A 27138-nucleotide genomic window follows, 5' to 3' on the forward strand; every position below is an offset into this window, starting at 1 on the left:
TAACCCTAACCCTAGCACGTAGGCTACACAGTACTCAGTTAGTTAAAAACCAACTAAAAAGGTCATGATCCTATCTGATCAACAGTTTTACAGTACAATATAATTTCGGGCATGCATTGATAATGTCAGAGACTTCTCACCACTTTGTACCAATTTCAGTTCAGTTCAGCTGCAAACTATCAACAGATCAATATGCTGACTTGCCAGTTTCATCTCATAGCCTAAATGCTGTATCAGAGATGCAAGCAAAAAGTCACAACTTGTCGAGCGATACAATGTGTCTCTTACATCACATGTTGCAGTAACCAACTGGTTCCAACTGGATGAACTCCAATTCTTCCAGAAGTTCTCAAGAAACTTGAGGTTGGTCATGCTCTGTATCATCTTCCTGAATCTCAATGTTCTCAATGTTCATCTTTTATGATGTCGCTACAACTACAAAAATACATACTGTAACTATAAAGTATTTTGATACAAAATGCAAAGCCATTTTTTTCAACAAAATAAAATATAAATAAACTGTTTTGATATTTGAAATGCTTATTTTATAAATAAACATCAGAAATACGGCCTGTCCCTGGCTGTTGGCAGCAGCAACTCAAATTAGGCCGTGCCAAATTGTCTGTCTTGTAGTTCTGTGTTCATATTAATTCTGATCCAATTTGACCGCTTTGCTATGTTGCCGACCTACAATTTCTACCAGCTCACCCAAATGAACAAATAGGAAAAAGATGAGAAGGGAACCAGGCAGAGTTGAGGTGAATACAGGGGTAACTCAAACAGGCAGAGTTGAGGTGAATACAGGGGTAACTCAAAGCCAGGCAGAGTTGAGGTGAATACAGGGGTAACTCAAAGCCAGGCAGAGTTGAGGTGAATACAGGGGTAACTCAAAGCCAGGCAGAGTTGAGGTGAATACAGGGGTAACTCAACCAGGCAGAGTTGAGGTGAATACAGGGGTAACTCAAAGCCAGGCAGAGTTGAGGTGAATACAGGGGTAACTCAAAGCCAGGCAGAGTTGAGGTGAATACAGGGGTAACTCAAAGCCAGGCAGAGTTGAGGTGAATACAGGGGTAACTCAACCAGGCAGAGTTGAGGTGCATACAGGGGAAACTCAAAGCCAGGCTGAAAGAGGCCAAGGAGGAATACAGAAAGAAGGGGGAACAGAAGTTTCAGAAGAACAATGTGAAGGAGACCTGGGACGGAATGAAGACCATCACTGGCCTGAGGAAGAGTAGCAGCTCTTTGGAGGGAGATCTGGACAGTGCGAACCAGCTGAATCACTTCTACAACAGGTTTGACTTCTCCAACAGATACTCCAGCTCCAACGGAAATGGCCTGTCCACCACCCCCGGCTTTTACCACTTTCACACCTTTAACAATACTGGTAAACCGAAAAAATGTGTTTACACACAGAGGTGTAACCGCAAAGTTGGCCAGAAGAAGGGGCGGGGCATGCCCGTGGGCGTTTCCTTGAGGGTAGCTATACAAATGCATAACATTTTCACAACTCCATAATATTCTACATGGTGGATATTTGCGTGATCATTGAGCGCTAATGCCCAGTATTGCTTTTCAGTTTTGGGTTGTTTGTTTATTTTTACAATTCAATCAAATGTACACCAAGGACTTTTAATCACTGAGAGCCAGAGGCGACTGCTCTTGCTTGCTTACCTGCCCAACTCACACCACCATCCTCACTTCCAGCGCAACACGCACGTACCCCAGCCATCAAAGGCAGATGCACCCCTCCCCACAAGGTGTCCAAGAACATTGGTAACCACTGACAGACGCACCCCTGTGTATGTTGTGCGTGGTGTCTTAAAGGGACACTTCACCGATTAGCATTAAGCTTTGTATCTTTAGAAAACCAGTCATGTTTTTGAATGGTCGTGCATCTTTCCCTCAGTTTGCCTTGAGATGGGAGAAATACGGATTTCAATGTTGGACTTCCTGCTTTCAATGATGTAAAAGTCATCATTTTACATCATTGAAAGCAGGAAGTCGTATTCATGGGTTTCATTGAAATCCGTATTTCTCCCATCTCAAGGCAAACTGAGGGAATGATGCACGACCATTCAAAAACATGACTGGTTTTCTAAAGATACAAAGCTTAATGCTAATCGGTGAAGTGTCCCTTTAAGTTAAGCTAAGTCTTATACTGGGACCTTGAATTCCCCCTTGGGGATCAATAAAGTATCTATCTTTCTAAATGTAGTAGGCTGTTGCTCTCAAACACTGTCCACTTATTCAACAGAGTCAGTGTACTGATGAAGGAATAGAATTAGGGTATTTAATATTTAATTTCAAAATACATTTGAATGTATTTTTGCCCATCCTTGCCAGCAGCGAGAGCAGCCAGGTAGATAGTGCTAATTTAGGCAGCTATAGTGATCTTTTTACACACATGCTTGGTTCAGAAATGTTATTTGTGATTGCTTGTGCAACTGGACAAACATTGAGAATGCAACATGATAAACCCCTTCTTCATTGAATGTGTGCATTTCCACAGTTACACAATAAGGGGTCTTTACCTTCAATAAAGCTATCACCACCTTTCCTTGATTACCTTTCCGTTTCTTGCCAGGTCAGAGCGTGCCACAAGAGCAGGTCAACAGGTTCACTTTTATGTAATATCAAGAGTTTGGACCTGGCAGAGGATGGCAGTGGCCCATATCATTTATTATGGCAGCGTGTGAAACTGAGATGCTGATAACTGCTCTACTGCTCACTGAAATTGAAAAAAAAAAGCAATTCATGCTAATGTATAATCAGTTAACTGCTGCCAGTGGGAATGAAGAAGTAGAAAAGCAGGCTAGGAGCATATGAAATTTGTCACTGAACTGTAGGCTTCACGTGAATGATGTTGTCTGCACAGTAAACAGCATAAAGAAGTCATAAACAGAAGAGACCAATGGTTAGAACCAAATTCCTTGTGTCTCAACATAGGCTACTTGGCCATTAGAAGTCTGGTTTGATTCATCCCTATACATGATATCTTCTAGTAGTGGGGGACATGGTGTGTGGATGAGTATGATGGATCCATTAAGACGACATAACAGAGAAGGTTTGCGCAAAGGCATTCGCCAAATGCGCACATGGAACCCACAGGCGGCTTTGGCGTTAAAAAAAATGGGGTGAAACAGGGTGAGCAACTTCATGTGAACAAATAGGACATGGGATATTAATACTGATGGGTAATCTTTCGACATAAAAACGGGGGGAAACCGGACGGGAGGCAAATATCGAGTCCATGTCATGCACATGGTGCGCCTCAATTGCGTCACGTTACACCAGTCGAGTCCTAAGCATAGGGTGGGTAAATGATAAGAATGTTCTGCGCCAAGGTGTCGTCTTGCATCGTGCATTTTCCCTCAAGTCACGTTGCTCACAGAACTCGTTATATCGACCAATACCAGGAGCCAAGAGGATATAAAAGCGCACACACGCAGCTTGAAATCTATTCCCAGAGTCAGAGAAGACAGACCGTCTCTAGTTTGCAGAATATTTGCCAAAATCAGGTCCGTGGACAATGCTGCGAGTCAGGTGTCTCAGAGGTGGTAGCAGGGGGGCTGAAGCAGCCCATCTGATTGGAGCTATGGTTAGTATACACAGCAGTACCATATTTTTATTTTTTAGTTGGATATATTCAACATTTTACAGGAACTTAATAAACCAATGGTCGGAATTTACATTGCTGCACTATTAAACACCATGTAAAACAATCAGATATATGCCTAATGTATACATTCATTCAAATTATTTAATTTGGTGGTTCAATTGTCTTTTGATCAACTATATTTTGCTTAATTAAAGTTGCTGAATCAGCGTCACCTCCCGTTAGCGATGCACTGCTGACTGACTGTGAACAGCTGGTAGAGGCAGCTGCGTTTTTACACGGATGTGAGCTATGAAGGAATTTTGCATGCATCACAATTCCTCGGAATCATAATTTACATATCACAGTTTAACTAAAATGTTTCACCACCATACGATTTTCCCATACGTTCCAATTTGTTTAGAATACTAGACCACGTGTCACTTCTTCAGTTTCGTGCAGTAGAAGTTCTTGACATGTACATGAGTCGTAGGCTATGTGATGGCCACAGATTGCAAGAAGTTTCAAAGTTTCACGGCTGGAAGTATGTAATGAGAGCGCTAAAAATGCGTGCTTCTGTTCTGTCCAGATTGGTCGCTCAGTGTCCGGTTGGGTGCAGAGGGCTTTCCAGAGCACTTCCAGCTCAGCTGCAGCTGCAGCTGCTCAGCCCCGTATCGCAGTGGAGGAACCTGTTACTGATGTCGCACCCCAAGAGAGCCCGGTGTGCGCCTACAATGAATGGGACCCGTTGGAGGAAGTCATTGTTGGACGACCCGAGAACGCATGTGTCCCTCCATTCACTGTGGAGGTCAAGGTAGTGACCAAGCTTAATACAAGATGCCTCACACCCTGCACAAGGAGAGGGTTTCTTATTGTTTCTCTTAAAACAAGACCACTTACTTTGCTGCCATATTTTGACAGGCCAACACCTATGAGAAGTACTGGCCCTTCTATCAACAATATGGGGGCCAGCCTTTCCCCAAGGACCACTTGAAGAAAGCTGTTGCTGAAATTGAGGAAATGTGCAATATTCTCCGCCATGAGGGTGTTACTGTAGCAAGGCCAGAACCCCTTGACTGGTCTTTCGAATACAAAACCCCAGATTTTACATCTACTGGTAAAGCTAAAACTTTTTGTCATACAAAATTTGTCCAAAACACTGCATTGCCTGTTGCACAATGTCCTGACAACTCATTTTCCCTGCAGGGATGTATGCTGCCATGCCTAGAGATATCCTGATAGTCATTGGGGATGAGATTATTGAGGCTCCAATGGCATGGAGGTCCCGGTTCTTTGAATACAGAGCGTATAGGCCTCTCATCAAGGATTACTTCAGGAGAGGAGCAAAGTGGACCACAGCTCCCAAACCCACCATGTCTGATGAGCTGTATGATCAGGTATGAACGTTTCCATACAAAGTGATCCCGGTTTTCATTATGAACATAGTTTTAAGAACACTCTTATTTTTGTGTGTCCTTTATCCAATTCCCTTTATTCCTATATCGTCGTGCATAGGACTACCCCATTCGCACTGTAGAGGACAGACACAAGCTGGCAGCCCAGGGCAAGTTTGTGACCACTGAGTATGAGCCCTGCTTCGATGCTGCTGATTTCATAAGGGCTGGGACAGATATATTTGTACAAAGGAGTCAGGTTTGTAAATCTAGCATGCTTTCCTCTACAATTATGAGTAAAGGGTAACCTATTACAGTGTACCAACATTTCAGATTTGAAATGAGAGCAATTATCAATCGGATGAACTGATGTGGGCATTTTTTCTCAACAGGTTACAAATTACATGGGTATTGAATGGATGCGTCGTCACCTTGCCCCGACCTACAAGGTGCACATCATCTCCTTCAAGGACCCCAATCCCATGCACATCGATGCCACGTTCAACATTATCGGCCCCGGCCTGGTGCTGTCCAACCCTGATCGCCCATGCCGCCAGGTGGGTGCAAGTGCAAAACATTCATCAAAACGTCCTTTCAGGTGTGGCATGAATCTCAGTTCTTCACCTGCAGGCATGTTGGATGATATTTTGGCTGATTGCCGGTGTTGGATCGCAGACATCTTTTTTCATGTAGAGATTAGCCAATTACTCTTATCGTGAGGGGTTCCCTCTTAGATACAGAAAACAGTTCCTCTGATTATACCAGAAATGTATTCTTTAACAAATTTAGACATTATTTCAAGAAAATAATTCATAAAGTCAAATATGCCCCATTTTTTTTTAAACTGACATTTTCAAATGAAAATGCCAGTCTTATCCTGCTTGAACAGGGTTGTATGATGCCTGCCTGAGACCTTATCTGTGAGGTAGATTGGCAGAAATGTTCATATCTGCTAGTGCAGATGATTACATTTCTTCAGTTTTTGTTAGCTGATACCTTTGCTGTGCCGATATTATTGTATATCTCTAGAGCTACACATTAATATTCAATCTATGGCAGATTATGGGACCATTGAGAGCATGTGTAATTTATGTGCTCCTAGAATTATGTGGTGAGAGATCTCCCAGATGTGTAACTCATTGTTTACTTCACATACCAGGCCAGAGCAACGTTGCATGGACATGAGCTCTGGCATGGACATGCAAATGTGCTGCCCTCTTGTGGTATAGTGTGGTATAGCAAGACTATATAATGGAATCTAACTGAAACTTTTCACTCTCTTTCAGATTGAGATGTTTGAAAAGGCAGGCTGGACAGTGGTGAAACCCCCAACACCTCTGATTCCAGATGGTGGGTTTATAACGTTGATTATAAATAATCCAAAAATATAGTTTACGCCTGAGTTTCTATGATATCTTGTATATGTCCTACTTTTGTTTGAATGGATATTGTCATATAATCGTTGCTCTCTTGGTAGATCATCCTTTGTGGATGTCCTCAAAATGGCTGTCCATGAATGTCCTGATGCTGGATGATAAACGAGTCATGGTTGATGCCAATGAGACCAGCATCCATAAAATGTTTGAGAGTCTTGGTAAGTTTAAATTACTTCCCTCTGATTTTTCCCTCTGAATTTTATCAAAGATCACACTTTGAAAAACATGATTATATGAAACTAAACATTTTAAATTAATTTCTCCTCCAAAAGGCATTAAACCTGTCAAGGTGAACATCCGTCATGCCAATTCCCTTGGAGGTGGCTTCCATTGCTGGACAACTGATGTTCGTCGTCGTGGTACCCTGCAGTCTTACTTCCATTAGCCATGCCAGAAAGTAGCAGTTGTTATTGAGCTTTGAATGTTATCTCAAAAATAATCAATGATACATTTTTTTGCTCTTACTAAAAGGCCTGAACTACTGTAAGTTGATTTCACAAAGCTGTGTGTGTTGAAGCTTTTGCAACAATTGACGTAAAAAAACAGCAACAATAAGACAACCACAACATTAGTATTATCATCTCAATAATTACTGCATTTCTGGCCAGCTATGGTTTAACATCTATTGTAAGCGTGACTTCTGTCATTAGAAAATTGGGCAGGGTACATTTTTGGTATGAATAACAGGACACATTAACATGGGGGTTGTTTTCTACCTCCTTTGAAGAATCCAGCAAATATTACTGAATGTCTTAATGATACAGAGAACCTCTTTTTTAATTTTGTATCTATTTTCTAAAGTATTATTTAATGTTGTCATAGCAGGTCATAACAATTTTCACTGTAACCTTAGGTATTTGAAAAAGAAGACAACACTAATGTAAATATTTTATATTGTTATTGGCATATATATCCCCAAAATACTTTTTTATACATTTGCATAACAAATTGAAGGTCCATATCAAATATACCTTTTGCCTCAATGGTCATCTGCAATAACAAGTCTGAGCCAGGTATAGTCAATCTAACCGTATGCTTTGCTGCAGTCATAGGAAATTCTCAAATCTGCATGTGCTTATTATGTCTATTTCCTGAATATAGTGGATATCCTCTTTGCTTTTCATTCTTCCATGCAATCATTCAGAAGGTCAGACAGTGGCTTTCAGAAGAGACTGCGTGAAAGGAGAGGATAGAATATGACAATGGCTTTAGGTTGCTTTATGATGTTTTCTAAACAACCAAATTAAAAACAACTTATAAAAGAGTTATCTGTGTCTTTGTTTCTTTGGAGTCCAGACCAATCTTAAAGGAATAAAGAATTAGTAATGGCCAAATGGCTTCAATCAGATTCAGTGGGTTCTATGAATTGTCACAGATGTTTTTTTTTTATTCAGAGTGGTTCACTGCCTTGTTCCTACAATTCAGTGTAACTCCAGTTAAAAGTGAACACTGGACTAGCATAAGGACTAGCAATCTGCAGGCACCTATCAGCTATACACAACATTCTTCAACACTGAATTGTATAACTTTGATGATTCACTGGGTCATCTGATGTTAACTGTGTTGAACTCATATAACTTCAGTCTACCACACTCTGTCCACTAGAGTGATCAGGACAGTGGCTGTACCAATAGGTCTGCCCACTACTTTCTGTGGTAGTAGATGATGACTAGGAGCATGGCCACAACTCAGTTGCCCTCTAGTGAGGCATCAGCAGCACTGGAGTTTTCCACCTTCATCACTGGCATTTGTGATCAAAACTGACCATGTAAAAAAGAAAAAAAAGGAAAAAAGAAATCTGTGTTTCTAGAGTAGGCTACTTGCTCAGCTCTGAAGTTCAAAATGAGTTGTCCGTTTTGTTCCAGGCCTACAAATAGAATGGCTCTGCAGCCAATGAAAGAATAAACATCTACAGAGTAGATCACTACATCTAATATTTGATGTACATTCTCCTCGTCAGGCAACAGGTTTTAGATAGCTGCAAAAGTCTGTTAATCATTTACAAATATGACAGGGCTAAACCACCATGTGCTGACTAATATATTTGCATAGCATAGGTAATGTTATCAACATCACCAGCAAAGACCAGCATGATGTCACCAAGTTCAATCTAGTTTTAAAAAGGAACATGTATCAATTTGTATCAGTATATGAAAATATAACCAATGTAAGTTCAGTTCAATTCAATTAATTTTTAAAGCAAGGAATATCATGAAATGCAAGAAAATGTAATGTTTTAATCATGTTTTGTCACATTAGCCTTAATTGAAACCTTGATCATCAGATTGTGTATTAGGTGATGTTGTAACTGTGCTTCATTATCTTCAGGACACCACATTCAATTGTGTAGTTCCAACAGAGGTCACTGCTAGAGTTAGGCCTACATGTGTGAACTTGGAAGATGAAGCAGCAGAAACATGATGATGCAGAATAGCCATTGAACCCACACTGCTCTTATGTTACATGTAACTGCTGCCTATTCTAATTATCTGTTGACATACTGGAACACGTAGCTATAATAGAAGTTTAAGCTCTCTAAATAGTTACAGTATATACAATATAGAAGTTTAAGCTCTCAATAGTTAGAGTGTACAATATAGAAGTTTAAGCTCTCTAAATAGCCTAGTTAGAGTGTACAATATAGAAGTTTAAGCTCTCAATAGTTAGAGTGTACAATATAGAAGTTTAAGCTCTCTAAATAGTTAGAGTATACAATATAGAAGTTTAAGCTCTCTAAATAGTTAGAGTGTACAATATAGAAGTTTAAGCTCTCTAAATAGTTAGTGTACAATAGTTGTTCCAGTTGGCCCACCACTCCCATCTACTGGTGAATAAAACACACCATGACGTGAAGGAAAAAAGAGGAACAAGCACTGACAGCTTATACCCCGTAAACCAGAACATGATTGATGAAGAATGGGTGAATGCCCAATAAAACGTTATCATAACGATACCATACCAATTTAATCTGAAGACTGTCACATGTTAATGTACCATATTTTAAAAGTGTGCACTCCATGGATGGATGTCACATGTGAACATTTACAGTAGGCTATGCCATGCCCATTATATGCTAGCCCTGACAAGTCACAAAGGTGCTGCTCTAGGCTTTGCGTCCTGCTGGGCCCATCTGGGTTAACTGACGTTCAGGGAGCCATAGGTGTCAGTCAAGCTTTTAGATATTCACAATCTGGTTGTTGATATCTACTAGTGCTGCTACTGCTATTCTGGCCTTTCCATCTTTCATCCCATAAAAGGGGTGAGAAAGATGAAAAGCCCCCACCCTGATGATCATACAGGAGTGATCCAATTTGGTATTTGAGGGGGGCGTCAGGCAGAGAGCATTGCATTAACCAGTGCAAGTATTATAATCTTAACTCTCTGGGCTGACCTAGCGCCTAGGGTGTGCTGTTTGTTTATGTGGAGAAGAAAAATGTCGACCTGAATTCTATAAACTAGGTGGATATAGACTATAATTAAATTTCTATTTTTAGCAATGTGAGAAACGTGTGTCACGAAGTCGTGAATAGAGGAAAATGTATGATATTGGTAATGTAGCCCTATCTGTGGGGTGAAGAGTTGAGGTTGTCATTTGCTTTTTTTTTTTAATTATTATTATTATTTTAATTATTAGGTGTGTCTGTTCAGCATGTCCTGTTCGTAATATGCATACTCTGTGTTGAGCACTTGGCAGTGAATAGACAAGAATGAGCAAGAAAGAGAGAAAAGAACAAAAATCAAGTACATCCCCACATCTGATGGTCTTGACTTAAATTTCATAAACAACCCTGCCTACCTTATTCGGCATTTGTGCGTCAAATGTAGCCGATTGGACTAATGCGTAAATGATTTGGAAACACAGCTGCAGACATAAACGCTATTAAGATGTATCTGTTGTTTAAAGGGATAACGTAAGACCGCATAGCTACTGGACTGGACAAAGGTGAAAAGGAAGTCACGTGAAAACAGACGAGCCACATCATATTTACTCAAACACATGAGAGCAATATGCAATTGAAACACAAACCTGTGCTCGACGCATCGCGCTGGAGTGGGAAACGTGTTTAACGACATGATATGTGTCGAACAAAAGCAGTGACAGTACCTCAAACGTTAGCAATTGCAGTACATTTTCAAAGTTCCCTCGGAAAATGGGTACCTCCCAGCTGCGGGCTAGCTGTCGCTGATTAGCTCCGTTCAGCTCATTTGCATTAACGTCAGTAAAGGCTGGAGGTCAATCCTTGCGGGTGCTTTTATTGGATCTGCTGCTGTCAAGCAGTGCTGAAGAATTGGAAGGGCAAACGCGAGTAAGGCAGAGAAAGACTAACAGAAAACACAATTATGTGGCTGATTTCTACCTTTACGTCTAAAAATGACCAACACAAGATATCCTTTTGGGGGACCTGAAACTTACCGCCGTATATCATTTTCTGTTTTTGTGCGATTGCATTAGGCAGAGGTGGTACCACAGATAATTTGACAGCCTCTACATCTTTTTTTTTTTTTCAAAAAGAGGAAAAATTGTGGGCCTTTGATTCACTGCTGCCCATTTTTAATGCTTCAACCTACTAAGGATTTTTTTTCTTTCCACGTTGACAATGGTTGCTTGAATGGGGTTTTACGCAATGAATTATATTTTTCGTAATAGTTATTTTTTTGGCAGATAAATGGAATGTTTTATTGGACTACACGCATTTTGTTGCACGGGGGAGCCTTCAAGTCGGAGCGAATGCCGGAGGAATACTATGCTTAGTGAATATTTGAGCCTGTTGAAGATGAATGGCACAGAAGTGGAGCAAACTGTCGTGAGAACCGGTTTGTGCCTAATGTCTTGAATTGAAGTGGGTAACCAGATTGTGAAAGGAAAGGAGGACATCCCACTAAATTGGATGTTTTTGGGTGGAGAAGGCGACATAACCCAAAGGCACGGACGAAAATGGATAAAACTATTACATAAATCGAGGAGGACTGGCATTCACTTGTAAAGAGCAAAGTTAAGAATGAGTAAATGATGTGGTACGAAGAGGAGTGCTGCGAGTGTGATTGATAAATAGCATATGGGATTGAGTTGTCGAATTGAAGTGTAACGGGATTAATGTTCGCGAGGAAAATATCGCCACTTTGAAACAAAATACACTGTCTATAATTTACTTCATGTAAAAGGCAGAAAGGAAATCTGTTTCCTGGTTGGGGGGTGGGGGGAAGGAAGATATATTATTCATGGTCTCAGTGAGGGAAGCGGTGGAGAGAATTTTGCATTAAGATTAAAAAGGAAAAAAGAAGACGTCAAGGAGAAACCGAATAATTGGAGGGCAGAAGCAGAGCACTTAAGCAAAATAAATTGGTTAAAGTGGCGTTGAAGCATGGGCTGTGCTTCAAGCATTCATATCTCTGATAGGGTGGTCTATCATAGTAGTGGAAAAGAGTCCGAGGAGTCCCACTCGCCCCAACAGACCAATACCACTCAGCAGCAAGGAAATCCAGCCCAAGGATTACCAATTAAACCCTCAAGTTACAAGGTGAGATTTACACACGTCTACTGGCGAACATGGTGTAAATACCGTTCTTTCTCTCTCTTTCATCTGTAAAATTTGCACACAGCAATATCTTTGTCATCGAACATCTTCAGTTCCACTGTGTAGACTGTCCAAATAGCGAATCCCTTGGAATGTTTCGATCTTAATACAGCCAACTGTGACCTACCGAGCTCGGACTATGAAACATCCATATTATGAACGATTCTACCTTACCCCTCCCCACATGGGTTTGGTAATTGTTTGCAAAATCTCCCCTAGTTTGGCGACATTGTGACGCATGGTTCGTCTCCACCTATCAAATAGTTCACAGCCGAGTTGGTCCACAGGATCTTGACATCATCATTAAGCATCCCTTTCAGTTTCGTGTGGGTGTTGCTGATGCCAATTTGTGTACATTTATCTGAAAATATTCTAATGCCTTGTTTCTTTGAAGATAACTTCAAAAGCGCATTTGCGTGGAGCTCTACGTTTTCTGAAATTCATTTCATAACTCCACCTCCCATTGACTGTTTCATCTACTGGGAACCAGGGACTAACTCTTTACCCATGTCCTACTTACATGAAATGTAAATGGCGAATTTACTGTCTGGAAAAGTAATCTTTTCAGCTGTAACCCTGCTGATAATGTAAAGAGTTTGCTCGAAATGCTGTCTTTACATCCTGGGAGTTTACATGTACAGTAGTACATATTCTCAGATTTTCAATAATGGCACATCATATCACATATATTGAGGAAAAGCCCCGCCAGAAAAGACATGCACTGCAGTGTAGGCCCACTTGCACATCTCTTACAACAGGTCAGTTTAGCCTTGGATACATAGTCACATTTGTTGCTTTTTGTGTTGAAAATAGATTTTGTTGCAATTTACTATTTTATTCAGCTGTCTTTAGGTGATGAATAATTTCAGAAGCATACATGTACATAGTAGTGTCCTCAAAGTCAGACATATGCTAGGTGTAGGCTTGTGCAGGCCCTAGTCAAATGATTTTCATTTGAGGCATAATGCTCTCCTGATATGTCGTAGCTGTGAGCAGTGTGACTGCTTTCGCACATTGCACATGTTGCTATGATTGCATGCATGCTAACAATAATGAAATTGCTCAAATGATCTTTAGGGTGATTTACGAGCTGAGTAAAACATCAAATCTATGCTCATTGGGCCGTTTGTGATTGGCCTTGGCATAAACTATGGGCTGGGCTCCTGCACTGGGAGAGACCTTGTGACATGGTGGTCTTAGGTTAGACTTTGCCGTTAGTGCTAAGAGGGGCAGGAACAAACAGTATCAGATGACCATGTTAATTTGTATGTGTTAGGGGAGATTTATTTGTATTTTTGTTCGGGGCATACATTCCAACACGGTCCCTGCATATTCTGATGGGAATATTTCCTCCTGGGAATATGTATGTATGTATTTTACATAATTTCAGTGATGTCTCTGAAGTTTAAGAATTCCAGGGGTTTGATTTTGATTGCAAGATATGCTGAGAGGAATTAATGGCTGTAGTGCCTCAGTGCTCACACTTTTTTTTGTCTCACAACGTGTGCATGTGAGATGAAGATTATTTCTGGTATCTTTCTACCTCCTGGAGGTCCCATGAAATATCAGTGTTGCGCACATTCTGATGACCAAACTTCTAATGATTTGGTCGTGGAATATGTCCCAACTATAACTGAGTGAGCAGAGTAAGGAAAGCTATCACCTTACAGTTCACAAACATAAACATGGAGTGAGCTCATGATCATTCCGTTATGCTTTCTGAAATCTCATAGCAGATGTACAGCACAGCAAGGCATATAGGCTGTGATTTTATACAGTGTAACGTATGCCATTACAGTGCAAATGAATGTATCTTTAGATATCCTTCTTTGTAAATTATTTGGATATTAAAGCATCATATACCGTCATTTCCCGACTATTAGCCACGGCCTATACATTGATTTTGCTAAATTTCTTCAGCTATGAGGTTAATACAGGGGGGCATTTAATATGGTGTTAATATGGTTTTGTTTCTTTTAACTTGCATAAAACACTGTCCTGCGGCTTATACACAATGCGGCTTATATGCACGAAATTACTGTATTTTCGCATGGCCATAATGATGGTTACTCACAGAAAATATATGCTAAATGGGGATTTATATAACCTAATAGTGATCGTGTTGAGCCCAACTGTGAAGTGAACATATTTATCCAAATAGGCACTGTATTAGGTTTGTGTATATCTGAAATATGTGTTTACACATATGCACAGCATTTTTGTCATCTTAAAATGCATTCTTATCCATCCGTATTCTAAACGCACTGAATTCTGTGTGGAAGCCCATGGCGATCTGCTGTATTCTTGGTTTGTTTGCAAGAACAGGGTTGTGCGAGTGTCTGACTCACAACTCTGTAACGGTACTGTCTAAAACTCAGTCAGACCAGTTAATGCCATGTGTCTTTTGCCAATTGCTCTCTATTATTCAGTGCTGCTTAAATGATAGAATAAAAAATTAACAGGGAGGGCTTTTGTATTTATTTTTGGAGTGACTATTGAATCACATCCTGGTAAAACAATGAAGTATGACTACCTAAGCAGATGCTGGAAAAACGTGAAATATTTATTATACCTACTCTAGCTAAGGCAGCAGGTGATAGAAAACAGAGGTATACTGTATATCAGCTTGATGTGACTTGGTTTGATAATGTTCATGTTACTGATTTTTATTGAAATCTTCGTCTAGGCTATTTGATTATTATACTATTGTCGCATTTGCATAGCATATTACGCAAAAACCAAGGTCACTTAGCCAGTGCAATATTCTGCACTTTTGGCTGCACCAACATTTAAGATGGCTGCATTTTAGTACAGAGTGTAAAGGGCCTACTAGTTGTACAACCATGTCCCATGTATTGTTTGTTTACCTCAGCAAGAACACCTACACCAAAGTCATAGAGTCAATCCTTGCCCCAGGCAGGCAGGCAGGCAGGCAGGCAGGCAGTGTCCTAGCCTGTAATGGTGTGTGGCAGTGCCGAACTAAGGATATTGAAGAACATATTGTGATTACCTAAATACATTAAGGTAATCATAAGTTAGACTATACCCAACCTCTAACCCAAATGTTGTGGTGTTTCAACATGTGCTTCCTTTTGTAGTCAATGCCATCTAATTTAGTGAAAATGAGCTCATCCTAAGCTTACATAGGCCTATATATTTGTTTTTCAGTGGTCTTGAAGCCTCTTAACACTTATCCTTGCAGACGAGTGGAACCCTATGCTAGAATAGACTGTATTACTTTCATCCTGTACTGATTGCTTATGTGTAGAAATAAAATTGAGGGCTACAGGTTTAAGTTGTTAAAACTGTGTGTCTTATAGTCCTAGCTTTTGGAAATAGGCTACCGAGTCTACCTCAAGCCATTTATGTTTTTTTCCCCCCTCAATGACTGCATATCCTGATAGTGCTCATGTAATCAATAGGACTTTTATGGTTGATTAAACCCTGCTCACTGCCATGGAAATTAATTTCAGTAATGATTAGGGAAAAATAGCTTGGTAAAGATGCAACGTGTTTTCCTCCATGTCTTGTACTCGCTGGTTCAGTGATGGTCTGTGTTGCGTGGGTGCAAATGTGTCATTGGGTTAAAGTTCCCGGTTCCCATTCAGCAAGGACCACACTGTGTGACCAAGCTGGTCTGGGCTCCCTTTAGAGCATATGACATTTCAAATGCTGCTGTCAAGGCTCAGTTTAGCCCCGCAACTGTAGGCTTCCGCTGCCATTGGCAGTGTGCTGTGACCACCACTGCGCGTTAAATGCAACATATTGTTCTTAAATAGAGTGCTCATTTTCCCCATCTGATAGTCTTAAGGGTGTACGGGTCTGGCTACCGCCTCACGTGGTTCCCGCTGCAGTATGTGTCAGGATTGCTCTTATCAGTCTTGGGTGGTGTGTGTTTTGGCCAGAGCAATAGCCTTTGTTTTGACAGTTGGTTTGCACAGGCAGTTATTTCAGTTGAATGCAGGGGCTCTCTCTGGCCACAGGTCTACACCGGCTTGCCTAAATGCCTGAAACCGGAGAAGTCTTAGCAGTTGAAAGTCTGTGTCAAGGGCACAACACCGCTGGACAGTGATAAGAGTCAAGTACAAGGTCTGACGATGGGTTTTCTTAGTCCGTCTGAGTGCATTCCTGCCAGCGGGCAGAACTCTGTGTGGGGATGGTCCGGCGCTTCCTCTAAACAGACGCGAGTTTATCTAGCCTTGATGTCCAGTGTCCCTCATGGCTGTTCCCCTTTGAGTGTCCTCTACCCTTATCTCTTGGGTTATTTTAGAAATCCAGCAGAGTTTGAGGGGGATCATGCCAAGAGCATCGGAGTTTACCTTTGTACCTCTGGACCCGGCGATTGATGCATGAGATTGATTTTCAGAAGATGTCCGTCTGCAGCCCTGTGCTTTACACTCTAATTCAATTGACAGACTTCGCCAGGGCAGTGGGGAGCTCCTTCACATTAATTCCTGATCCTTGCTCTTGTGGGCTCTTGTGCGCTGCCCAGTCGAGCCGAACACTGTGATGAATGCCTTTGTGAAAGTCTAAGTTGAGACTCATTGGATAATTTATTCCAGAGTAGGGCAAAGTCTTAGTTGGCTGATGAATTAATCCACTGTGTTGCTGCTCGTGGAGCTGAAGGAAAGTAAGGAGAGAGGCCACCCGGCCCCACCACTTGCCCTCTCGCTCTCTCACTCACTCTCTCTCTCTCGCTCACTCTCTCGTCCTCCTCCCAGTGTTCCCTCTGTTTATCTCTCTCCCTTTCTCTCTGTCTCTGTCTCTCTTTCACTCAATGTGGCTCTCCTCCCATCTGTCTGCTGCTGTCGTAATCATAGCCATAACGAAGGAATTGTATCCCAACTGTAGGCCAGTGAGTTTGGTTGACAGCATTTTGACCGTTCTTGCCATTTCTTTGCGCGTCTACCTCCACCAAGGAGGTTATGTTTTGGTGCGGTGTGTCTGTTTGTATGCAGGATTATAGAATATAGGGCTTGATTCTCATGAAGGATGGTATGGGTCATTGAAAAAAAAACAAAAAAACAGTTACATTTAGGAGCAGATGTGAAACTTGAGGCGGATTCACAAATTATTTTTCACTTTCGTTAATATTGGAAGATGGATATTTGGCCTTGGTGGAAGTCTGAACTCTCCGAGTGCCCTTCTAGTTTTGAAATCGTTTTGCTTTTCAAAATGTAGTTTCATACCAGGTACAGTTGTGGCTAGATGGAGCTTTTGTTTGCCAATGCGGCCTTCGGATCCCAATTTTGTCTGTGGTGGAATCAGTTGCCATCTTAATATTTGCCATTTGTCATCTGTAATGATTATTTATGCCACATTAGTGGATGAACATTAACCATGAATCCAAAACTGGGTCACCACCTTATTTCTTTTTAACGTATAAACAGTGTTGGTTGCACAATTGATTATCCCATTTCTTACTTCATCTCATTTCTTGCTTCTCTTTATTCAACAAACCATACGGTGTGACCTCTGCATTTCAGAAACCAAGGCCCAGATCACTAATTAAGCATATAGTAGCAAGTAGGGTATTGGGCCTATTTTTGGAACACCCTTCTGCTTATATTGTAGCTCTCTGTCCTTGATAATCTGACTGCTAGAAAGCCATGTAGTCTAATAAAGACTGGCCAACCATTTCATTACCACTACATGTTCTGAGAGAGAGAGAGAGAAAACTATTCTCTTGACAGTTATTCATCTGAACAGGCCTTAACCAAATCATAGAATCACAGACTTTGAGAAGTGTGTTGAATAGTTTTAAAAATAACCTATGCTCTTTACAGTTAAAAAAACAAACAAAAAACAATGTGACAATTTACATCCTCAGTGATGGCATTTCTGTGCCTTTGCTATGACGTCTGCTTGACTTGTGTACTTCACATGAGCTGCCTGTGTGAACACTGGAGGCCCTTCTGTGAGGGGAGGGGGCGGGTGGTGCAGTTTTGCCATGTCATTCTCAAAGTTTTATCTTTGCTGGCAGTGAGGTCGAAGGACGCGAGGAAAGGAAACTTTGCGGCAGAGCTGAAAGAAGCGTGGCTCAGTGACCCCACCAGACCTGAGTCAATTGTGCATGGTGTTCAAATGGCTTTAGCTCTAGGTTGTATGAACGTTAAGCCAAGCATACATGAAAGGATAGCACTGGGGTGGGGTCTGTATAGAAAAAAAAAAACATATAGTGGACTACACTATGTAGTTTAGAGTGGAGTATTTAGATGTTATGGATCATACGTTGTAATGTCTGTCTTGGATCCTGTCCAAAATTATGACACATTTTCCCATTCGGGGGATTTTGGTCAGGCAGGCGCATTTGCTGCTGAAGCTCATAAGTAGTCTGCAGTGCTCATCTGCAACACTGGTTGGCGGTGCTGTAAATGAACGTTGCATTAAAGTTTAATCAGGCAAGATGGCTTTGCCATTGTTGCTCATATGATTTTTTTTTAGACTTGTTTGTCTTGTTCTACAAATTTCTGTGACTTAGTTTCCATCTTGATAGGGTCAAATAGTTCTCTTGAAAAATGGCCATTTTACCAATCATCACTTTCAGCAGAAATGAGCCGCTGTGTACATTTTAATATCTAGAAATGTTGCCATTTCTGTTAAAAATGATTGAGATCATGGTGCTCCATCAAAGCGAATAGCATCATTTGACTTTGTTCCAGTGTTATATTTCCCTCCTGCTCTTTCTGTATTACAAATGCCCATTTGAGGGGCGCAAAATGTTTCGTACTGCACCACAAAGTGCTTGCTTTGTTCGAATGATTTCTGAAGTGTGAGTGTATTTGTTTTGCACTCGAGGGGCTCTCATACCTTGTCTCAATCCAGTTGTACTATTTAGGAAGCAAATCTGCATAGGAGTTCCATTTTACTATGACCTCCCAAGTGAATGTTCTTTAATACTACAGATTTATCTAAATATTTTATGATGCATGCTTTATTGAAAGGCTAATCAAACATAGGGTTCTGATAGACTTTTCATTTCTGCTCATACAAATGTATATATATATATATATATATTATAGTATGCACACATGTATACACAATAAATACACTCTATGGTATGGTTGCAAAACTATGACAAATAATGATTTGTGACTCCATTGTGGGCATTTTCTTTATTCCAAATATCTTGACATATCGATGTCCTGTGAACTAAACGATTGCTAAAATTCTACAAACTACCAAATGAATTAAGCCATGTATTCTGTATTCAGTTGTCTTCTCCTGCAAATGTGGCTCAGACCTCTGTCTCTGTGGCCTTTCAGTGGGATTCTATGTGTCTATGTACCGCTGAGTGTATTTGCAATTCCACTTGTCTGGCTCTTGACGAGACTGTGAGGCCCTGGCTGTCCCTGGTGCAGAGATTCACTTAGATGCTATTCCAGCTACAGTGGCCAAGTTTCAATAGTGCTACGTCATAGAACACAGTGCCTTATTGAACACTGGGGTTTGCTGGGTAGCTGTTGAGTGAATTGAAAATGAATGGACCTAAATGTCATCAAATGAAAGGATGTCTTACATAGTGATGTTGGCACATACAGATGTCAGTTCAGTGTGGATTCTTATGTCAAATGTCTTTTTCCTCCATGCTACCAAATTTAGTTAGCATTTCAATGATTATATTATGGTTTGCTGCCATTGGATAAGAAAGTAGTTCTCACATCAGAACAGAAGTGTGTTGATTTTGAACCCCGATAATAATAATAATAATAAAAAATGCTGAGAATACTAGAACAGAAGATGATGCGATCTACAACAACATTCATTAATGTGTTTCATAATGTCTTAGACATATCTTTCCACATTTGATTGAAGCAGTCAAAAATCAGCAGATTGATGCAGCATTCGGTGCCTTAAAACATTGGCTGGGTACCTATTGGCTTTTAACATACTTACTAGAGTCAGTTAAGGTGGGTACAGTCCAGGAACAGAGCTTCCCATTGTAGTTGAGCTCTTCCTCTGAATTCTGAAATAAGGCTGTATTCACGGAGTTCTCCCTGAAGGTTCGAAGGTTTGAATCATGGGAGGGCATGTGATGGCTTCTTTAGATTGTTGAAACCAGTATTATTCCAAAACAAGGCACCATAAGTGTTTACTCTTCAGTCCAGCCTGTGTTCTTTTTCAGAAGCAGACAGGAATGTGTCTGACATGACTAATGTCGTTGTAACCCCCAGGTCATAGTCATTTGGGATGTATTTAATGTACAAGTTTGGAATTTGATACCATTTGAGAAGTTTCAGAAGTAAATGAAAACATATTTGCTGTTTTGTCAGTATTTGAATGTTTGCATGAAAGCAATGAGGTAGAATGGTGGAGCTGTAATTATGCTGCAGCAACATGCCGTTTCTTTAAGTATACTCAGTTTGACATCAGTCTTGCATTTCTGTGTTCAGTTGCATTAATTGGTTCTCCCTTTAATTGCAGCTCTAGTCCCACGGAGACACTAGTAAGCCAGTCATGGCTAAACAGATTTGCCACATCTGGTCAGACAGGCAAAAAAGAGGAGCCTGTGGTGCATTGTGGGTAGTCCAGACATTTATTTAAACCCAACTAATAGCTGTTAGTTGGGGCAGTAGCCTACACTGATGTAAGCTTAGATGTGGTTGTGATTGCAATCAGATCAAATCCGGCATGGCATCAGAATGAACAACATGTAGCCTATAAAAGTGTGACATTTCTTTTCATATATTGCAATGTTTGAAAAGCTGACTGAGAACTGACTCTTAGTTTAGAAATGACTTATCTGAATGGGACATAATGCTAATGCTAATTCATGTCATTTTACATGTAATTCGTCACTTACCCCTTCAACTCTTTTTAACACACTTTCATCCTCACAAACCATAATTAGGCCTACATATTTAAATTTAGTTTAAGTTTTGGTGCATTTTTTTCTTAATCTATTTCCAACTATTTCCATTTAACCATTTGTTTTTCCATGTAGCCTACATAGTAACCTTATTAAGTTGTCTGGTCATAAAAACTGGTGGCGGGTTCTCATGTCTGCTATTGGTTGATTATTATGATGTATAGATTGGTTACAAAGAGCAGTAGTTGGCTTGCTATACAATGCTACTTATCATCTGTTGATCTGTGTGAGCCCATAGGTGCACATAGGCTAGTTCTGAGCTATAGTTTCTGTTTGGTTGAGATTTTAGCATGGCAATCTGGCTAGCTAATTGTTATGTCTTCAGTCCATTTGATGGGTAGCAATTCCAGGAAGGACAGGCCTATGACTTAGAAAGGACATATTTGGGGACCAAGCAGTGAAGTTGCGGAAGGCACCCATAGTTTTTCTACCTTTTCTTTTTCTTATGTGTTGTTCTTCTACCAAGGGAGTCTATATAGCCCTTACAACCATCTCGTAAAAAGACATTTTGCAGACAGATTTTAGACACTTTTGACGCATATGTTTTCAACCTGTTATCCTCCAACCTCAATTTCTGCTGAAAACAATTCTCCCCCCCCCCCCCCCCCAAAAAAAAATCACAGTTCACAGGTCACAAATTTTGCCCCTTCATGCAAATGATCCCAGATAGTCTTCAAACGTAGCCTCACAAAAGTTATTCGATGGAATTTCAAAAGCAGTCCCCCCCTCTCACAGCTGTCGAAGCTGTCAGCATGAAATGAGCTCATATCTGCAATGGTAAACTAATTGATTTGGCTGTCCTATTGGATTTCTCCAGAAACACGAAAAACCTTTCAGAGGCTACACATTTTCTCTAATCTTCACTACATTTGACATAGATCTTCAGACCATGCCTCACAAAATTATCAAATTCATTTTTTATATTTGGAAGCGGCTGACAGTCACAGCCAATTGATGGAAGCCAATTGAAGGAAGCCTCTCTGTCAATCTTTAGTTGCTTTACATGAAACTTGCTGTGAGTGCTTACGGCCATGTGAGCAATATAATAGCATTGAGTTGCTGAGCTGCTTGGCCCCCTCATTGCTGCGTGAAGCTGTGATATACTGTATGTATCATGAAGTTTGTTGTTTATTGGAAGTTTATTAAAGTCTTTGTTGATTTGGCTTTACACTATTAGAAGCTCTCATTACTAGCCCATGCAACTTGTGTAACAGCCTGCATCACAAAATACAGCTTTCTATGAAATATTTAAATATGACAAAGAGCACCCTTGAAATTGATTATGCATGAATGAAAATAAATTGACCCCCCCCCCCCCCCCCCCACACACACACACACACTATTGATGAAATGATACAGAAATATAAAGGGGAGTATAAAAATGCCCCTCAATATAATATAAGGTGATTTTAGATTTAATTCAAACTTTACTTGTGAACAGTCCTTGACATTGGTTTACCTGTATTGTATTCAGAAATGACTTAAGTATATATTTAATATCTTAATGTAGTTAAGATACAGTACATTTACATACTTAAATTTATATTTCACCAAAGTTGAATTGGTCACTACAAACCCAGCTGACCACCAACCCACTGATATGCCATTCCCCAAATGACTCTATGGGCCCATTCTGTTTTAATGGCTTGCTTTCCCCTAATCTTCTGCTTTGGGTGGCCTGGGTGGTGTAGGTCTAGTCATAAGCATGCTTGTTTGTATCCCTTATATTCCAGGCATCCAAGCCAACTCTTTTCTTTGAAAGTGCTGGTGCTAGGAGTGCATGGTTTCGCCTGAACTCTGTGCGAGGAAGCTTAGGCTTGGGTTGGTATTAGGGGCGGATTGATGCATAATCTGGATAAGGCCAAAAATACCTTGAAGAAGACCATGAAGGAGAGAGTGGGGCATCCAAAGGATTTGTTTACAAATAATGTCATTAATTTAAGTGTTTTGGTCTTGTTTAATTGTGGGAGTTCATTTGTGTGATCCGATACACATGTCCCGTATAGCACACATATGTTCACATTTGATTAGTTCTAAACCCATCTGTGCATACTAACACTGGCAGTGACCATAGTGTTTTAGCTCACACATAACCATATTCCTACAATTTTTCACTTTTGTAGGATTTGCCCAAAATCGATTTGTTTACCTATTGCCTTCACTTCATTCCACCTCCACTGTTTATACTCGCTGAAAGCATTAGATGGACACAAGGGTTGTTGTTCCAGCCTGTGAGTGAGTGGCCACAGCATTGGACAGAACTGGCCCATGTAGTGGTCTGGTCTGAGTGCAGTTGGCGTTGTGACAGTGTTATGTCTGTGCAGTTTACCCTGTTAGCTGAAGCAGGCTTGTTGGACAGTGTTGTGCAATCCCAGCAGTCACCTGACCGAGTGTTCCTTAAGGTGGATTACCCTTAACCTTATTATGTCATTCATTCTCAGCAGTGTGAATTACACAGTGTCAAACTGTCAATTACAGCATCAGGAAGCATCATTTCATTTGTTTGGTTTGGGCAACCAAAAGCTTCTCTAATTTGCAAAATGTTGTCTTCATTTGTATTGCAAATGCAATGGTTTTAAAACCAAATTTTTTCTCAAGTTATAGAGTGCAGGGTTCATATCAATGAACTATAGGAGTGGATTATCCCATGGAAAATGGATGGCACCGAAAACATAACCATTTTCTTTTCTGAAGCATTGAAGTAATGGAAAATGTCCCTTTATGTAAATGACTTGAAACAGGGAGACATACCATAACAAATCTCCCCCTAAGTTGCTCTTTGTGTACGGAGAGTAGAAAAATGCTTATTCAAGACCGTTTCCTCTGGGGGACACAATATAAGCATGTCATGGCTAATTGCCATTTTAGTTATGTTCTCTGGTGTGTTAGGCTCACTTTTTTTGGACATCTTTGCGTTGCAACATTATAGCAGAGACGAGAGGCTTCTGGTGTGAAATAATGAGGTTGTTTTATAGGTATCTGTTACTGGATTCAGATTGTTTAAACGCGAATCGTATATCGGTAGACATTTTGAGCCCATGTCTTGGAATGATGTAGTGTCTGCTGACTGTGCGTAATGAGCATCAACACAATATGTTTGCGTAGGCCTCTGCTTTATCTTGTGAGGTGAAAGATAAACTGGCAGACAGATTTGGGGTCAGAGTGTTCTTGCTGTAAGCTTAGTGTACTGTAACTGAACACATGATAAAACAAAGGCCTGCGCTTCTGCCATTTTAAAACAATCCTCCATATCTGGAAATGGCTCTGGGAACTGAGATTTTTTTTTTTTTTTTTTTTTTGCCTGTTCTCAAAATGTGAGGAATGACTGTGTGTGAGGACTTTTTGATGTAATATAGTGTAAGCACATTTTTGTCCTTATACTTCTCATTCTTGGTAGTTTGTTAAGAGGCCAGGTGCTGGCAAGTCTGCATGCAAGGGAATGATGAAAGTGCTTTTGCAAGAATGGTGTTATCCTGGATAAGGATTAAGTCATCCTGGACCAGACTGTGTTCTCAATAGAAAGTCTACAACTCGGTGCTACACCCAATCCTTGATTTGTGTAAATGTGTAAACACTCAATTGTTCTTCATTTATACTAAGGTGAATATTTGCATTTGTAGACTAGCTAATGCAATAAGTGCTAAAACCACTCTCGAGCCAACAATAGTCTATTTTAGTGAGTCATATCATATCACGTGACGTGTATTAAACTCCGTCCTATCAGGAGAGAGGTAGTTGCTTTAGTGAGAAGGCATGACAGAAACATTTGCTTCGCTGCCCTTTCCCTTTATAATACCTTGACTGTTGACTGTATAGCAGTTGTCGGTTTGACATTTTCTGCAGTATTTAGGCCACCAATCCATGGTGGCCTACTTACGGAAGCAGTGACTCACCTAAAGTCTTCTGCTCCATCGGCGACATAGTTGGTCAGTGTATGTAACGCGCCTGGACGGAGGGCACGAACATCACCCAAGGTTTTCATGCCGCGGTGGTCAGCTTCCCGTTATGTGTGACTTTCACATGGTCAGCTAAAACATATCAGAGCTGGTTGTGGTTGGGGTTTCATAGTAAGTTGTGCTTGCTCATTAGGGTTAATGCAAACATGGGGCCTGCCTGACTAGCATGAGCACAGTTCTGTAAGGATGGCAGTGCTTGTCTGAGTATCGTTTGGCCCATACTTCTGTTGTGTCTACACGTTTGGTGTTTCAGGTTGGCCATTGGATGGTACAATGTTCGATCCTTCCAGGACACTCAAGAGAGCCTTGCTATGTGACCTGGCAATCAGTACCGTGTTACCTTAGTCCCTCTGAGCTCATTTAGTGGAGGCTACCAGATCTGAATAGTGCTATCTATCTACACTGGGGCTTTAGAGTGAGCCAAGTGAAATAAACATATTTTGATAAATTTGTCCTTAAGGTTTTAGGTGTCCCTGCTCACCTAAAATATATCCAGAGTTCTGATGGTTGCCAGCCTTACTTGGAACTTGAACTTGGTCAACATTGGTAGCAAAGTCAAAACTGTGTCAGTTATTAGCAGTGTCCTCAGCATATGCATGTGACTTTCCCCTTGTGCTCTTCCAAACAAGGCAAAGCAAACAGCTGAATATTGATTCATGTCCGTTCACATCTAGCGTGTATGTTTTGTCCAGCTGAGTCTGTTCTATTTGGTCATAGATGCATCTCATCTCTTTTAAAGCTAAATTACTCTGGGCTGTGAAACTGCACGCCCGAATTTTACAAAAACCACTGAACAATAAAAAATCCGAGAATAATTTGCTGGCTGGCTTAAACGGGGCCAATGTGGAGCACTCCTCCCTCTCTGCTAACACATACCAGCATACGTCAGTGTGCAAGAGCAGCTTGCCAGCAAGCCTGCAGGTGATTGGCATTTTGCGCCCAGCCATGCATGTCCCCTCCACCCAACAGGGGTTAGTCCGTGCTGCCCCGCACAGGAGAGAGCAGCAGCCGACGTCCCAAGATTCCAAAGGTGCCGCTCCCTCTGCCACGGCGAGGAAACTGTTTACCCTTTTATATCTGTCTCTGCTGACGTCTGCTCACTGAACAATGTCATCCAATTTCCTGTTTTTCACTTTGGTGGAAAGCCACTCTCCCAGTTTATATGAAGGGCTTTTGTGGCGAGGAGATCCATAGGACCGGATGCACCCAGTAGACAGGATGCAGGGTTAAAGGCAGCATTGCTAGGTAAATACAGTAGGTGTATGGAGCTGAACTCTGCCATCTGCATCCAGCAACGCCGCATGCGAGTCCCTCATTTGTCACCAGAATGAGCAGGGCTGGCACGTCACACAGTTGTGGAAAGTGTTTTGGGAGAGCGAGGTGAGCGGCATGGCGTTAGCAGCAGCGGCTGCCGGACGTTTTGCCAGCACTCTGAGCATTTCTCCTTTTGTTTATGTGTTCTGGACTGAGTGCTTACTTCGTGAACACAGCCATGTACATACACATGACACTGGATGAGATGTGGGCCAAACAGGAACATGCAGCGTGAAAACGGGACGCTGCGGGCCGTAGCCTCGTGTTCTTTTTTTTCGAGGCCTGGGAGCTCCTCTGATGGTTTTGCCCTCTCGCTGCTCCGCAGTGACTCGAGATGATTAAACGCACAAGTGTACATTTGGTCTGGATTTGGTCCAAACATGCAACCTGTGGACGTCTCCTCGTAATTCTGTCATCTTTCGATTGAGTGTTGCTCAGATGGCACATGCTGGATCCAGTGACTTCAAGCTGCGATGGGGGCCCCGGTTGTAGTGCTGCGCTGGGAGACTGCAATGTGAAGGCCATGCAATGCATACTGTACATTTCCAATCGCAAGGCCTGTCTAGGGTTAACACTAACAGCAGAGGACCCGTCAGTTACTGTTAGCTCATCGTGAGGCTGTTGTAAATTAGGTCAAGATGTTGCTGCCTGTGTACGTTTACATGAGTGAGTGTGTGTGTGTGTGTGTGTGTGTGTGTGTGTGTGTGTGTGTGTGTGTGTGTGTGTGTGTGTGTGTGTGTGTGTGTGTGTGTGTGTGTGTGTGTGTGTGTGTGTGTGTGTGTGTGTGTGTGTGTGTGTGTGTGTGTGTGTGTGTGTGTGTGTGTGTGTGTGTGTGTGTGTGTGTGTGTGTGTGTGTGTGTGTGTGTGTGTGTGTGTGTGTGTGTGTGTGTGTGTGTGTGTGTGTGTGTGTGTGTGTGTGTGTGTACCTGTGAAAGAGTGACTGGTCAGCACTGTATGTGCAGATAAGAGAGTTTATGTGAGCATCCTCATCATGTACC

At 41.3% G+C, this 27138-nt stretch overlaps 2 protein-coding genes across 4 annotated transcripts in view; both read left to right on the forward strand.

Moving 5' to 3' along the window:
- Positions 1–3406: 3406 nt before the first annotated feature.
- gatm (glycine amidinotransferase (L-arginine:glycine amidinotransferase)) lies at positions 3407–7683 on the forward strand. The gene is made up of 9 exons (XM_062549203.1): positions 3407–3598; positions 4185–4409; positions 4517–4712; positions 4802–4992; positions 5111–5248; positions 5382–5546; positions 6276–6339; positions 6467–6583; positions 6698–7683. Exons 1-9 carry the CDS (start codon positions 3530–3532, stop codon positions 6808–6810), a joined length of 1278 nt encoding a protein of 425 aa, XP_062405187.1. The 5' UTR covers positions 3407–3529; the 3' UTR covers positions 6811–7683.
- Positions 7684–10663: 2980 nt separating this feature from the next.
- Positions 10664–27138, forward strand: part of pde8a (phosphodiesterase 8A) — a 37036-nt gene continuing 20561 nt past the window's right edge. For 2 of the 3 annotated variants that reach the window (XR_009940685.1, XM_062549809.1), the window contains exon 1: positions 10664–11944. Coding sequence is in view for 1 of the 3 variants with exons in the window: in XM_062549809.1 (XP_062405793.1) it covers positions 11789–11944 (156 nt within the window). In the remaining 2 variants the exon portion in view is untranslated. Of the gene's footprint in view, positions 11945–26053; positions 26072–27138 lie in introns of those variants that run through there. The other variant, XM_062549810.1, reaches the window with a different exon arrangement.

This window comes from Sardina pilchardus, chromosome 11 (genome assembly GCF_963854185.1).
Source record: "Sardina pilchardus chromosome 11, fSarPil1.1, whole genome shotgun sequence".
NCBI classification, from domain to species: domain Eukaryota; kingdom Metazoa; phylum Chordata; class Actinopteri; order Clupeiformes; family Clupeidae; genus Sardina; species Sardina pilchardus.

Coding starts and splice junctions, on each gene's coding strand:
- gatm (XM_062549203.1), top strand. CDS start 3,530: ATGCTGCGAGTCAGGTGTCTCAGAGGTGGTAGCAGGGGGGCTGAAGCA. Junction 5,547..6,275: donor CTGATCGCCCATGCCGCCAG/GTGGGTGCAAGT, acceptor ACTCTCTTTCAG/ATTGAGATGTTTGAAAAGGC. Junction 6,340..6,466: donor AACACCTCTGATTCCAGATG/GTGGGTTTATAA, acceptor CTCTCTTGGTAG/ATCATCCTTTGTGGATGTCC.